Source organism: Nicotiana tabacum, chromosome 13 (assembly GCF_000715075.1).
Source record: "Nicotiana tabacum cultivar K326 chromosome 13, ASM71507v2, whole genome shotgun sequence".
Classification (NCBI taxonomy): Eukaryota; Viridiplantae; Streptophyta; class Magnoliopsida; order Solanales; family Solanaceae; genus Nicotiana; species Nicotiana tabacum.
The window spans coordinates 33,153,151-33,168,778 of record NC_134092.1 but is presented as its reverse complement, the minus strand read 5'-3'; the positions used below and the strand labels follow the sequence as shown (position 1 = coordinate 33,168,778).

General features: G+C 37.8%; 1 protein-coding gene across 6 annotated transcripts; it reads left to right on the top strand.

Annotated features, from left to right (window-relative positions):
• The first annotated feature begins 412 nt into the window (after positions 1–412).
• Positions 413–15,582, top strand: LOC107759344 (uncharacterized). 6 transcript variants are annotated; one of them, XR_012697983.1, is made up of 21 exons: positions 420–677; positions 828–2,294; positions 2,613–2,924; positions 3,011–3,169; positions 3,304–3,421; positions 3,492–3,649; positions 3,777–4,410; positions 5,277–5,341; positions 5,497–5,598; positions 5,811–5,953; positions 6,143–6,198; positions 7,489–8,150; positions 8,243–8,433; positions 8,590–8,884; positions 10,751–11,020; positions 11,100–11,209; positions 11,308–13,022; positions 13,432–13,741; positions 14,375–14,782; positions 14,889–15,129; positions 15,207–15,582. XR_012697983.1 is itself a non-coding variant. In XM_016577250.2 (20 exons), exons 2-20 carry the CDS (start codon positions 888–890, stop codon positions 15,230–15,232), a joined length of 5,646 nt encoding a protein of 1,881 aa, XP_016432736.2. In that variant the 5' UTR covers positions 413–677; positions 828–887; the 3' UTR covers positions 15,233–15,582. The 6 variants fall into 6 exon arrangements, 5 of the variants coding, with proteins under 5 accessions (XP_016432736.2, XP_075084002.1, XP_016432737.2 ...); XM_016577250.2 differs by lacking the exon at positions 11,308–13,022 and having other exon boundaries at positions 413–677; positions 3,304–3,397; positions 3,489–3,649; XM_075227901.1 differs by lacking the exon at positions 11,308–13,022 and having other exon boundaries at positions 413–677; positions 2,594–2,924; positions 3,304–3,397; positions 3,489–3,649.
• Positions 15,583–15,628: the final 46 nt, after the last annotated feature.

The following is a 15,628-nucleotide window of genomic DNA, read 5'->3' as shown; positions in this document are numbered from 1 at the left end:
ATAGAATATTGAAAGCAAGTGATATGGATGAATAATAAAGAAAAAAACGAAAGTTGTTAGGGGTGATGAGAGAGAAAGTATAAATTGATCCCTTAATTTGTGGATAATTGATTTTTAAATTTGTTAGTCATTTAATGTCTAAACCTTTAATGTGCTAGACTTGTAAATGAATTTGCTATTTTATAATAAATCAAAAGTGATGTTATTTAAACAAATAAATTTACATAAGTGACTTATTGTGTAAAAATCTCTTTGAAGGATAGCTATATAAATACTAAGGCCCATTTCAGAGAGGGGCTACCTTGGGCTGACGAAACGGTCTGGTCCCATTTCATCAGTTGTGAAAGTCCGCCTTGTTTTGGCTGAAGAATGAAGTATTTTTAGCCCCGGAATTCCTGACAAATTTCATTTTTATTCTTCTTTTTGCTCTTTTCACATTGTTTTCACATATATATTGAAAGAAGAAAAACGAAAAACCCAACTAGGGATAAATAGATTATTTTGGTATACCAGTTAAGGAAACAATTTCACCTTATTAGAAAGGAGAAGGCCGAAGGAACCGGGTTGAAACATACACCCATTGCTATTCTCTAACTTGGCAATACTCTTCTTCTCCTTACTTATTCTGGAAAATAAACCGAAGAAGAATAAATTTATGAGTTCTTGTTCCAATCAAGGTAATCTCTTGCTTCAATTTCTTAGTTTTATGGTAGAATTTTGGTATTTAGTAGATTAATTTCAGTTATTCACAATAGACCTGCGATAGCATTGTAGACATAGTACCTTGTATAAATCTCCTTTATAATTTCACTGGACCTTGTTTACAGGGACAAAGAGCTAATCGGTTTTGCAACATAGATAAAAGCAGTAGTGAGTGAAGACTTGAAATGGAGCTTGACCTCGATTCGTTTTTAGAGTCACATGCTGATGACGACGACGATGATCACTTACTACATCATCGCACTGTTGATGAAATTCTCCTCAACCACTCCTCCTCTTCTTCTTCTTCTTCTTCTTCTTCTTCTTCACCTTCTCCTCCTTCTTCGCCATCTGCTGCACATGGACACAATTATCTAGATCGTCGCAGTCGCTCTGTAGACTCGTCTTCCCAATCTGCAGAGCCAAGACCTGAGTCAATTAGTAGCAAACAATCCAGTGAATTTTTTTCACCACCGGCAGGCCAGACTGTGTTGCCACCATTTTTTAATGGGGTCATCAGATCAAATTCAAAGCCCGGGGATGCCTTCGCTGCGGCAGCTGCTGCATCACGCTCCATTCCTGCACCTCGTGCAGCAGCCATCAAATCCAGAAGAGCAAGCTCTGCAGTGTTGCAAAGGGCTTTGGAAACTGATGCATCGGCTTCCATAGCTCCTCCATCCCGTAATGATACCAACGTTTCGGACAAAAATCTTGATACGTTTGGGCGCTCAGGGTTTTTACACGAGATTGGTTCTGAGAATATTGACTTGACTAGTAAGGAGGTTTCTACAGTGGATGCAGGTCAGGATAATACGAGCGTTGCTGGAGATGATGTTTCTGAGATGGATGAATTTTCAAATAAAAGTAATTTGAAGGAAGCTCCAAATTATACTGGATCTCTAGTGGAATTTCCTACTAGAACTGAAAAAGACTTTATTTTTAATGAGAGCTCTCGGCTGGATGAGATTGAAGATAGGCAAGTTCAATCTTTATCTGGAGGTGAAGATAATGTTACAAGTGCTGATAGCAGTGAAGAAGCTGCTACAAATGAGATACTCTCTTCTCCAGTTTATGGCAGTCCTTCTGACAAAACTGAAAAGGATGGTGTTAAACATGAGCTTGAGAATGTAATTTCTCAATCTAAAGAGGAAGAGACCTGTTCCCCTAGAGATGAAAACGATTCTCTAGATGATGCTGCAAGTATCATTGAGGAGTTAGTTCTACAAGGGGAAAGTATGAGGGATAGTACAACGCCTCTGAAAAAATACCACTCTGCCTTGAAGCCCTTAGAATTGGCTGAGGAAGCTGAAAAGAAGCAGGCCTTCACGGCTATGCACTTGGAAGAAGGTGCTGCTGCTCAACCAATGAGGCTTGATGGAGTTCATAGGGGTTCTAATGTCTTGGGTTACTTTGATGTAGATGATAATAACACTATTACTCAAACCCTGTTATCTCAAGCTTTCAGGCGAGAACATGGATCTTCGCAGGCCTTGGCTGTTCACCTCAACTACATTGCTGTGGGAATGTCCAGAGGATCAATTCTTGTGATGCCAAGCAGATACTCTCCACATCATGCTGATGACATGGATGCTAAGGTTTGTTTTTCTGCTAATTAGCTTTGTGCACCAGTACCTTATTACAGTGACTGACCACATTCTCAGTTAGGTTTCAACAAAAAGTATTGGTCTATTCCAAAATATATTATTCTTTCTTTCTTCTTTGAACTTATGTGAATGTAATTTAACAAATATTTAGCTATATGCACTTCTGAGAAGGAAATTACTCATTGCTTATTGTAGAATCTCTATATCTGTATTGTGGATTTTTTCTTGTTACTTAAGTTAAAGGTTTTAGATGCTACTGAATTATTAAATATGTTTCTTTCTGATGGCAGAAATGTCTATATATTTCAGATGTTGATTTTTGGGTTGCCGAGAGATAGACCTCAAGTCCCTGTAACTTCCTTGAGCTTTAATCAGCAAGGGGACTTGCTCTTTGCAGGATATGGTGATGGGCATTATACTGTATGGGATGTGCAAAGGGCCTCTGTGCTTAAAGTTGTCACTGAACATAAAGCTCCAGTGGTGCACCTTTTATATTTAGGGCAGGATTCTCAAGTTACTCGTCAGTTTAATGTGCTCAGCGGTGATACTAAAGGTGTAGTTAAGTTAAGCCGGTTTAAAGTGCTTCCCTTGATCAATATGATCTCCCTTTCGAAGTCACAGGTAAAAATATCCTTTTTATGCTTCTCAATTGACATGAATTATGGGAATGGCTAGATTGAATAATATACTTTAATACATTTAAACAGGAAATACTAACGGAAAACAATAGCACTACAATATGTGCTGTGCCACTACTATCTGGTGAAAGTTATGGAGGTGCAATGGTGGCTTCTCTAGATGGAGGCAACCCTTCTTTGATTGAGGAAGGTGTGGTCATATTTGGCACACACCAATATGCTCTAGTGGTATGAAGTTTTTAGAAGATTCATTTCCTTGGAAGGACCTCACAATCTCCTCAAACCCAAATTCTTTTTAAATGATCAGTTTAACCTTCATTCCTACTTCTTGCTCAGGACTTTTGTTTCACTGTCTATTGCAGGCAAAAATAAGCCCCACATTTAAAGTTTATGCTAAAATTGCACGCTCTGATGGTGCTAGGGAGGGTTCAATGCCATATGCTGCTTGGAAGAAATGTATGGGATCACTTAGTTCTTCAGGTGTTATGTGTGAATTCCGCCTATGGTTACTTTGCATTGAGGCTTGCTAAGATTGTTTTTCTTGCAGCAGAAAGTATGTCCATTGAAACATCAGAAAATGTTTCACTGCTTGCAATTGCTTGGGATCAAAGTGTTCAGGTTGCTAAGCTGGTGAAATCAGAGCTAAAAGTTTGTTGGAAATGGACTACAGATAGCTCAGCAGTTGGGCTGGCATGGTTGGATGAACAGGTGTATAAATTTCTTGGTGCTTTATCAGGAACTTCCTTTTTTTTGTCATTTATCTGCAATATGTGGTGTACTTGCATTTAGTTTTTGACAGAAGTACAAAGATTACAAGGGTTTTTTACTTGTCCAGATTTTGGTAATTCTCACGGCAACTGGACGACTTTGTTTGTTTTCAAAAGATGGGAACTTGATCCACCAGAGAAGTTTTGCTCTGGATGGATCTTGTGGAGATGATGTCATGTCATACCATGCCTACTTCAGCAATGCTTTTGGAAACCCTGAGAAAGCGCATCACAATTGTTTAGGTATCAGGGGGGCAACTTTGTACATTCTGCGGCCATCCCAGCTTGTTGTTTCACGCCTTCTTTCCTGGAAGGAACGAATAGAGGTTTTGCATAAAGGAGGTGACTGGACGAGTGCGCTGAACATGGCAATGTCTCTTTATGATGGTCGAGCACAAGCAGTTATTGACCTTCCAAGTAATTTGGATGATGTTCAGAAGATTCTTATACCATATCTTGTACAGTTGCTGTTGTCATATGTAGATGAGGTATTCTCCTACATAGCAGTGGCATCTGGCAACCAACATGGGCAGTCAGGCCAATCAAATGAATCTAAGTATGATGCTGACTTTGTGCATCCTGATATTAAGGAGCAGTACACTGTGGTTGGTGGTGTTTCCGTTGAATTCTGTCTTCATATCAAGAGACTTGATGTTCTCTTTGATGAAATTTTTCCGAAGTTTGACGCTGTGAATCACAAGGGTATGTTGCAATGTGTTTAGACTTCAACTTTCTGCATTATGTCTCATGTCAACTATTTGCAAGCTTGCCTCTTTGATGCCTCCTTGATGAAAAAGAAAATTGCTTATCATAACAAAACTATAAAATATTAGTGATGCCTCCAGTACCATAGTGAATTAACTAGGTAACGATTTATGAGGAACTGATGATAATAGGGTGAACATATTGTTAAGCAGAGAGTTTGAATCGAAGGGACAAACCATAGTTTGAATAAACAATTATTTCACGTCTGTTTAGTAACTTTTTCTTTCCCCCCAGTCCCCTCCTCTCTCCTGCCTACTAACCTCTGGAACTCAACTTTCTGCAGTAACTGACATCCAATATATTAGAAAACATACAATATCCATTTTTCTGGCAGTATAAAACAAATAAAAAAAAAATTCTTCCAGAAACTAGCTATATATTGATAAGAACAATAGGGAAAACTGATGCATATTGGAGCCCCAACGGATTGGCCTTGTAGTCCCTGGTCTGACAACCTTGAGAGTTCAATTTCTGACAGAGGCAACACAGAGTAAATTCTTCTCATCTGCTTAAGACTTAGCCGGCAAAGTTACCTGTTCCTGTGCTGGTGGGAGTTAGCAGGTACATGAAAGATTAGTTGGTTAGTTGGTCTGCTCAGGCTAGTTTGGACACCACTGTTATTAGAAAAGGTAATAGAATAGAGACATTTAACAGACTGTTATTTAATCCTTTAATTCCATTCATGTTCCCCTAATGGAAGTCTGGGCTTTTGCCTTTTTCTCTTCTTATTTTACTCCAATTTGCAACATGTGTTATCGTGATGAAGTTAATAGACTGTTCAAACTATATGTTTTGATGTACAGATACTTTTTTGGAGCTTCTGGAGCCATATATTTTGAAAGACATGTTAGGATCTTTACCACCTGAGGTATTTCCGTGGTTTTGATTTGTGACGAACTTTTGAATTGGGGGTTTTTACACTCTTATTACTTTACTGTGCCACTGTTGCACACTTGCTTTGTGGTTCATTTATCAAAGCTTATAATATGGTTGTTGATCTACTTTGATCTCTTATTGCTGAAGATAATGCAAGCACTAGTGGAGCACTATAGCACTAAAGGTTGGTTACAGCGTGTTGAACAGTGTGTCCTCCACATGGACATGTTGTCCCTGGATTTCAATCAGGTATTGCTGCATGTTTTATACCCGTCATGAATGTTTTGGTTAATAAGACAGAAGTGCAAAGGAGATTGTCCTTAAACAGGGGAAATATTGCATGTAAAAAGTTGCATGAATGAAATAAAGCTTCCATTATAGGCTTGATCTGCAATTGTTTTTTTCTCTCTTTCCTGTGAATTTGTTGGACTTTAACTGTAAAATTTTAATCTACTTTGTAGGTTATTCGCCTATGCAGGGAGCATAGGCTGCATGGTGCATTGATCTACTTGTTTAACAAAGGTCTTGATGATTTTAGGACTCCTTTGGAAGAGCTCTTTTTAATTTTGCGGGATAGCAAAAGAGAAAGTGCTACTACTCTTGGGTAAGTTGATAAATGTGTATAATTGTTTGAACATGTCTCATAACTTCTACAAATTTAATGCCCCCATCTAATGTAAATTTCTGCCTAAAGTAGGTGATCCAATTCCTAAAGTTTCATCCATTTTTTGACATCTTTTGAAATGTACTTGGTGTTTCAAGTAAACAAACTTTACTTTCCTTGTGGAAACAGGTATAAGATGCTCGTTTACCTCAAGTACTGCTTCCAAGGTCTTGCTTTTCCTCCAGGTTGGTCTGCAGTATGCTATTTGTAACATATACACAATTAAATTTGAGATGGTTTACCGCTTGATAAACTTCTTTTTTCTATGCTTGCTTGAACACTAAACTGCCGTTAGTTATTCCGTGCTTTAATAGATTGATAGCAGAAGAAAAGGGGTTATATTTTGGGTTTCACTTCCTAGCAACTCTATTATTTTTCTCTATTGTGGTGGTTGATTCTTGTGATATCAGTTAAATTTGAAAAATTTGACGGTTAGTTCAACTGAGGAAACGAGCTAGATTAAAAGAAATATGGAACTGTCAAATATTGTATGCACATATAAAGTTAAAGTTAAGACATTCAGCTTCATGTATTTTGAGGGCAATTGAATGCATTTGACATTTCCCTTGTTTGTGTGAGCATCAGAGTCTTCGAGGAGGCAATTACTTTGGTTGGTATATGGTTGTGTTGGTTCTTTTGTTTGAAGAAGTTGAAGTACTTTAAGGAGAAGTTTTTAGATAGATAGTAGTTCACGGAGAAGTTGAAGGATAGGAGCAAGAGGTTTTGGGGACGTAAAAAATGGGATAAAGAAGGTGTTAAGAGAATCTTGAGAAAGTTAAAAGATAAGAGGAATATTCCCTCAAGACATATGGGGTTATTCTCAAAATCAATTTTCAATAGTTTTGCTATCTCCATTACCTATTTCCCCACAATATCCACCGTGACATGTTGCATTGCCTATATCCTGTTATATTTTCATATTTAGTCTTTGAAGACTGGCACAGTAGATCTCCTAATGATATGTGCACCTCGGCATCTTATCCAGGGGAGAAACAAGGACTGGGGATGGGGAGTTTATGCTGAAGATAATGAAACTTTAACTAAAAAGATGTTTTAGCTACTCTGCATTTCTGCCTTTTTTCTATATGAGAAAAGTGTATTGAAAATCAGCACAAAGGCTGTGCTGGAGCCAAATTTGCAATACAAAACAGCAAAAAGATGTGTCGTTGTTCATCTTACAAGGACTCAATAATCTCTATTAAAGGTTGAGCATCTTCTAAAAAGCTTTCTTTACACCAAAAGTGAAACAGAAATATATAATTCATTTTGATTTTCTGGATTAAATTACCGCTTCCTTATGAGCATCTTGCATTTCTTTCCCTCCATATCGTTCACCATATGCATGCTGGAGTTGTCTTCCACCACTTCTCTCTGCTTCTTGTGTGGACCTTCCTGTGGTATTTTCACACACTATCTTTTACTTAGCTGTTCTTTTTGTGTTTAGCCTCAAGCAATTGATGATGAACTGTGTGCAGGGCGTGGAACTCTCCCTCCCACACGTGTGCCGTCTCTTAAAAGAGAGCTTGTGCAGTTTTTGTTGGAGGAAGCGAGTTCTCCAAATTCTTCTACAGCAATGTGCTTACCATACAGTGGACCGCACCCAAACCTGCTCTCTCTGTTAGAGCTCGACACAGAGGCCACCTTAGATGTTTTCCGATATGCATTTGTAGAAGGTGGAAACGAAAGTTTCAGTCCTGCATGGAATCCAGCTAATTTAAAGACGGAAACAACTGAAGTAGACATTTTAGCTATTGAAGGCGAAAACTTAGTTCAGAAAGTAGTAGATGTTCTTGCTGCCATTCTTGATATGAGTTATTTCCAAACTGGTGGTTCTTTTAACAGTAAAGACGAAAGATGTACTGACATTTGGCCTACAAAGAAAGATATCGAGTACATATTAGATTTTATTTCCTTTTTTATTACCTTTGAAAAAGCTACGGTTTCAAAAGATACCCTTCGTCAAATTCTTGAGTATCTGACACTGGGGAACGAAACTTACCCCAATGTGTCTAGGCGGATTGTTGAAACCTTCAACAGAAGACAGAAGCAACTGACTGCACTTTTAGAAGTTTTGCCAGAGGAAGACTGGGATGCACATTACTTACTGAATTTATGTGAGAAGGGTCAACTGCATCAGGTACTTTTCCTTGTTAACTGTTTCTTTTCCTCTCTCTTCTATCATGTATCAACAAATTCAATTTATTTAAGAGGACATGCTTATTATTTTAGGTCTGCGGCTTAATTCATGCCATCCGACATCAGTATCTTTCTGCTTTGGACAGTTATATGAAAGCTGTTGATGAGCCTATTCTTGCTTTCATATTTATTGATAGCATGTTGCGGCAACCGAGAGGCAAAGAATCTGATGCTTTTAGATCAGCAGTCATTTCTCGAATCCCCGATCTACTCAAGTTGAACAGGTTGCTATACAATTCCACAAAGCTTGTCCTTCATAGTCAAGCTGGATTTTCATGAGATGAAGTTCATTCTATGCAAGCGACAAGTTATCTAACCTATTATTTTAGAGGAGAATCACACGGTGCTGAAATATCTTTGCTAATTTTGGTATTCTGCAGGGAAGGAACCTTTTTTCTGATTGTCAATCATTTAGGAGAGGAGAAGGATTACATTTTGTCTCAGCTGCGGTCTAATCCGGAAAGTCTTTTCCTTTATCTGAAGACGCTCATTGAAGTTCATTCAACAGGCACCCTAAACTTCTCTTCTCTAAGAAAAGATAATGCTTCAGACTTTCGTGGAAGCAAGAGACTTATGTCCTCTGAAGTGTACCTGGAAACCTTGTCTGACTTACCTAAGCTCCTGCAGAATTATCCAATTCACATAACTGATGAAATGACAGAGCTTTATATTGAGGTGAGTATTGTTCTCAACTGGGTAATGTGTACATCGAAACTTGTTCAGGGCATCTTTTGCTCCTTCGCATGAATATAAGTTGCATTTTGCTTTTATTACACTTACATATTTTCAGCCTTCTGTCACTCTCTCCTGTATATATGAGTTTGGCTTATGTGCTTGTTTGTGCTGTCCTAATGCCAAGTCTTTCCTAGGCTCCCTCCCTTGTTTATTCACATCCTTCCTGTACCTTCCGCAAAATAATTCAACATATTATCAGAAAAGCTGCCTCTGGATGTTCTGAGCAACAGTCAAATGTTGTCTAAACATAGAAGAAAAATTTGTTTCGTACTGACCTTTTCGTCGGGTACTCATACATTGGTAAAAACGCTCCATATTAGAGGTCTACCTTTTATCCTATACAGGTAAGATAGCCTTTCTAGTTCACTTTCTTTTCCTTCAACTTTAGCTCATCGTGCATGAACTTTTCTCCTGATATGCCCTGTCTTGATGGAATACCTCCTCTCTTCTTTTTTTTTTAATCAAGTAATTGGAGTTTCACTGAAAATGCATCAAGAGGATGCTAAAAATTATGGCAGAGAGCAAAAGAGAGAAGCTCCTGTATGGCGCTTTGCTATATGTGGTCTAAGGAACTCAAAGTCAAAAAACTGATTAAAATTATTAACATGGAATCTACACCAGCAAAAAACGTTTACAAGGCATCTAGGTTTTAGAATATTTTTTTATAAGGACTCCATCAAATCATCCGCAATTTCTTTCCGTCCATAAACACCAAAAAGTGATGGACTTACTGACTTTCCACTGCCCCCAACTTCTGTAGGCTTCTTTGATTTGAAAGGGCATTAGCCAGTGTACCCCAATAGGCAGAAGAATATACTGCATATCTCTCTCGCTATCTCACAGTGAAGTAGGAGGTGACATGTCAGATGCTATAGGCACATATAGCATCTACTGCTGAGAGGCTTCTTATCAAATTTTCATGTGTTAAACAACCACCAGATAAGGCTATCCAACTGAAGCAAGCTATTTTGGTAGGATTTATGACCTTCCACACTATCTTCCATGTCAATCTTCTCTGACTCTGCTGCTACTGGACATATTGAAGTAGCATCATTTCACAGTAAAAATACCATTGTTACCACAACTCCACCCCAACTTACATCATGAGGGGTTGACTCTTACTTCTAGCCTTGATAGAAGATTTACTACTTCCTCCAGTTCCCTGTCATGAATATTTCTTCTGAATAGTAAGTTCCAGTTGCCTTCTACTCTACAATGACTTACAGCAGCATGTGGGGATGAGGGCAAAAGGTATAGTTGCTGGAAATTTCTCTTCTAAAGAGTTATTTCTAAGCCATCTATCTTCCCAGAACATGACGTATTTACTATTACATATCTTGAATGAGTGTTTTGGCTAAATTCATCCCACAACTAACTGATGTATTTTCCATGGACCCTCTCTTTTGCCTCCAGCAGATATGACCAACTACTTGTCAGCCTATTTCTTTAGAGCTATCTTAGTTTTTTATTCTCAATCAGTGTTTTATTGCATCTAAATAAAGTAATCTGGCAACTTTGGTACAATCCCCTGCTGTTAGTGATAATAACTACCAGACTGTGTTGTAAAAACCAGAGTATAGAGATTTTCTTAAAAGTCTGCTTCAGAATATACAATATAGAGCTCTGCAGGACCTTCATGCTTCACAACTAAGGCTCTAAATGAAAGTGGCTTCTTTCCATGTCAAAAAGAAGCCACTTCCATTTAGAGCCTTAGTTGTGAAGCATGACTTAGGTCCTGCAGATGCAGTTTAGTCTTATACTGCCATTTAAGTCCAATGTCTTCCTTATACAATTTCTTTTGTGTAGCTGTTATGTAGGTATGAGCCTAAGTCAGTCCTTGGATTTTTGGAGACTTTTGAAAGCTATAGGGTGGAACGCTGCTTGCGTTTGTGCCAGGAGTATGGAATTGTTGATGCAGCTGCTTTCTTGTTAGAAAGGGTTGGTGACATTGGAAGTGCCCTTTTGCTTGTTATATCTTCACTTAATGAAAAATTCATCCTGCTTGATACTGCTGTTGAAAGTAAACACTCTGATGCGGCTCCTGAGCATTTCAAAGCTACTTTAAGCAAGAAAGAGGTTTTTTTCCTCTATTACTCTTTTATGATAAAGGTTTGTCTTGTTAGGTCTAGTCCTTCAACATCTTATTTTCTTGCAGGTCACTGTCATACTAGATATTTTGCGCACTTGTATTGGACTGTGCCAGAGAAACAGCCCCCGATTGGACCCTGATGAAGCAGAGAGTCTCTGGTTTCAATTGCTTGATTCGTAAGCCAATTTCCTTTATTTGCTTATTTTCTTGCTTACCTTAACTATTCGTGTTCGCCAAGTTTCACTTTAGTTCCATTTTTCATTTACTTTGACAGGTTTGTATTCCCGTTGGTAACTTTACGCCTTCTGAACATTGATCTCTTATTTTATGTGAAAATATCAAGATTCTTGATTAGTAATCTCCCTGTTTAACCGTTTCACTGAAATTGAAAATAGAAACAAGTTCTTTAACAATATCTAACTACTTAATGTTCTGCATTAATAGAAATTCAATCTAATAATACAACTTATGGAATTGGAAAGATTACATTTTTAAAGTTCCACTGGTATCCAGATTACATAGCTTTTCATCTACGACTATTATTTCTCATCAAAATAAGTATGCTCCATGTGTTTGGTTGATCTGAAATCTTCTAAAAAATATAACACTTATAAGTTATAACACTTATAAGTTATACTCCCTCCGTTCAATTTAGATGAGGTAGTTTGACTTGGCACAAAGTTTAAGAAAGAAAAGAAGACTTTTGAAACATGTGGTCCTAAAAGCTTAAGGGGTAAAAGCTTTGTGGGGCCATAATATTTGTGTGGCTATAAAAGCTTCTCATTAAGGGCAAAATGGGTAAAATAAAAAGTTCCAAGTTAAATTGTTTCTAAATATAGAAATGTGTCATTCTTTTTGGAACAGACGAATAATGAAAGTGTCATTTAAATTGAAAAGGAGGGAGTAACTAAGTAACTCTGTTGTTATATGTACACTTGAAAATATAAAATGTTTTTAATCTATGTTTTGTTTGTAAAACAAGTACAACTACAAGGATTCCAAATTAAATTGAAATTCAGAAATTCGAACCTAGTATAAATTACTCATTAAAATAACCAGTTAGAAACTCACTAAGTTGCTCGGACTCGGGTGCGGGTGTCCGATATGGGTGCGGATCTAGCGGTCAGATCCTTCATGATCTAAATTTTAAGATTCGGGGGTACGGATCCATGTACTTATACGGGTTCGGGGATTCAGCTAAAAATAATTCAAATATCTAAAAATAGAGCTATAAAATATGCCTAAACTATGAGACATTATGTGAAAAACTTTCATGGTGCTTGTAGAGCGCAGGAAAATTCATTAACCATAAAAAGTGAAGAATATTAACATTTGAACTAAGCTAATAAGAAAACAGAAAATATTTTCTAACTGGAACTTATAGGCCTCCTACATTTCCAGAGGAGAATCCAAGAAGGAGATTGTTTATGTCCCGAATTTCTATGTTGATTTGGTCAAAGTACCCAAAATCGATTGACCAGGTACGGATCTACACCCACACCCACACCACACCCATGTCGTCGACACGGGTGCGGCACCGAAGGTGAAGAGTCCGAGCAACTCCGGAAACTCAGGTCTATTTGCATGAGAATGACATTTAATGTCAAGCAAGAGTTAGAACTCATATTTTTTATGCCTAAAATATAAGTAATAGCATTAAATTAAAGCGTGATAGTTGGAAGTCATGTTTATTCTAAGTTGCTTGGACTCGGGTGCGGGTGATCGATACGGGTTCGGATCTAGAGGTCGGATCCTTCATGATCTAAATTTTAAGATTCGGGGATATGGATCCAAGTAAGGATACGAGTGCAGGGATTCGACTAAAAATAATTCAAATATCTAAGTAGATTTATAAAAGTATGTCTAAATTACAAGACATTATGTGGAAAACTTACAAGGTACTCCGAGAAGGAGAAAATATTGATCAAGAGGAGAATCCGAGAAGGAGATAAAAGGAAAAGGATTGGCATAGAAATTTCTATATAAAAGGTATTACATTTCTTCAATTTCACCCTAGCTTTTGTTTTGATTTCAAAAATCATTATATCTGTCTCGAATATCTCCGTCGATTTTGGTCAAATATCTCCGTCGATTTTGGTCAAAATTGACCAGATCTGGTACGGATCACACACCCACACCCACGTCGCGTCGACACGGGTGCGGCATCATAAGTGAAGAGTCCGAGCAACTTAGTGTTTATTTGTGCCTGAAAAGTAGCTTTTTTAATAGGTAAAGAAAATTCCTTTCAGGCACAAATAAAACATAACTTATAACTATTTTCTGTCCATAATAATCTTTTCTATTTACCCAATGGATTTCAAATCGCCGGAACAAAAATGGATCGTTACATCATCTGCATCACCTGCTTATTGATTCCCTCTTTTTATTCCTGATACAGTTTTTGTGAGCCTTTGATGGATTCACATGATCACAGTAAAATAAGGTACAAAGAAGAAGAATGCATGCAAGAAGGTCAGCAGGCTTGCAAAATTCAGTGGAAGGTGTCAAAATCTCATAGAAATGCTCACATCCTCAGGAAATTGCTTTCTGTGTTTATCAAAGAGATTATCGAAGGAATGATTGGATATGTAAGCCTCCCAAGGATCATACTAAAGCTTCTTTCAGATAATGAGACACAGGAATTTGGTGATTTCAAACCTACTATACTGGGGATGCTTGGAACATATGATTTTGAGAGGCGGATTTTGGTAGGTTTCCTTTTATGTTTCTTCCTCATCTCTCCTATCTTGTGAGTACGGCGTGTCAATAAGATTATCATTGAACATCACTCATTCACTCTATGTAAATTGCTTGTGATGTTTACTTAAATAGGTTTTTACTTGTTGTTTGGTGTCTGAATGTATATCCTTTGGCCTACACCTTTTTCTTCATTTGGTTGCAGAAGAATTCCCATATCTGGCTAATCAATGTGTTAAACCCTTCAAACCTGTGAGTTCTCTCAAGCAAATATTTTGATTAATTGATGAAAATATGAGAAGGTGAAAAAATAATAAATGTACACTTGTGCATGAGTCATCGAAGTCCGTTTTCTTCCTTTTTTGTTGTTCTTTTTAAAGGTTGTATTCTTGCGTCGGTGGCATCCTGTGCAAGTAACTCTTTCTGTTTCTTGGATCCCAATTTCAAAATGTCTCAACTTCTATGTAGAAACCTCAATGTGGAAAACTGATTTGCTTCGCTACTTGATGTATTTTGTTTGAATAACTGGAGAGGCGGCAAAACCATCAATCCTGACTTCTAACCAGAACAGCTAACTTGAAAAGAACAAAAAAATTGGTAATTTGCAGTATTTTCATAGTGACTACTTCCATACTCTGTTACAGGACACTGCTAAATCATTGATTGAAGATGATACTTATTCCTCCTTGAGCTTACTGAAGAGAGGAGCTTCTCATGGATTTGCACCGCGGAGCCTCCTATGTTGCATTTGTAACTGCCCCCTCACAAAAGATTTCTCAGCTTCTAGCATTCAAATTTTCAGCTGTGGTCATGCAATACATCTCCAATGCGAACCTCAGGGAAATGAAGCTTCATGCAGGGGCAACTCAGCTGGATGTCCTATTTGTATGCCAAGAAAGAATTCAGAGAGGTTGAGAAGTAAATCCGTGCTTGTGGAGAATGGATTGGTGAAGACTCTATCAAAATCCCATCAAACACATGGGATGACTGCTCTTCATCCCCATGAGAATGATGGTTTCGACAACTTCTATGGACTCCAGTCCATTTCAAGGGTATGCAAATATTTCACTTTAGTATAATTGTGTGGTTGAGATTCCCATGTGCCCCCCCCCCCCCCCCAAATTTAGGCTCCAGTGATCACATGTGAAATTTTTACAGTTTGACCTCCTGCTTAATCTTCAAAAGAACAATCAGTCAATGCAAATAGAGAATATCCCTCAGTTGAGGCTTGCACCACCTGCTGTGTACCATGAAAAGGTTAAGAAAAGAAATGTTCCCTCAGCTGGAGAAAGCAGCAATGGTCTGGCGAAAATGGAGAAACCCAGCAGGAGCAAGCATCTCAGAGATGTAAAACTTAAAGGATCATCTTTAAGGTTCCCCCTAAAATCAAAAGTATTTGGTGAGATTGCTATTCTGCACATGCTTGATCCTTAGATGTGTACCTCTAATTTCTAAAGCTTGTTTAAATGTCTATAGGTAAAGAGAAGAACATTAAGCTGTGACCAGCTCATGGACGGCCAAGGTTAGGTGATTTTTCCTCTCTGGAAGCTGCAAATCTGATCATTATCTTCTGGGTTTATCTTCATTAAGCTTGTTGTTATAGCAGAAATTGAATTCGCAAGAGGAACTAAGTGTGGCTAGTACTGAGCCTGAGGTTAGATATTAGGATTTTCTGCTCTGTACATTTGGTATCTGCCCCATTTTATTTGTGAGATTAGGGGGACAAATGAATTGGAACTGAACTCAAGTTCTAAATTTGATTAAGTTTCTTCAGTGAGCCTTTAAGATAAACTCAAAGTTGATTGTAAAATTTTATCTAATTTTCAACACTAATGAAGTGGTATAGATGATATTTTGGTAGCAAATAGTAAAAAGATGGGAGGAAATAATATCAACTA

Bases quoted from the DNA above. Each gene is read 5' to 3' on its own strand.
- LOC107759344 (XM_016577249.2), top strand. From the start codon at position 888: ATGGAGCTTGACCTCGATTCGTTTTTAGAGTCACATGCTGATGACGAC. The intron at 3,170-3,303 runs GTATGAAGTTTT...TGTCTATTGCAG, and splicing joins CACACCAATATGCTCTAGTG to GCAAAAATAAGCCCCACATT. The intron at 13,742-14,374 runs GTAGGTTTCCTT...ACTCTGTTACAG, and splicing joins ATTTTGAGAGGCGGATTTTG to GACACTGCTAAATCATTGAT.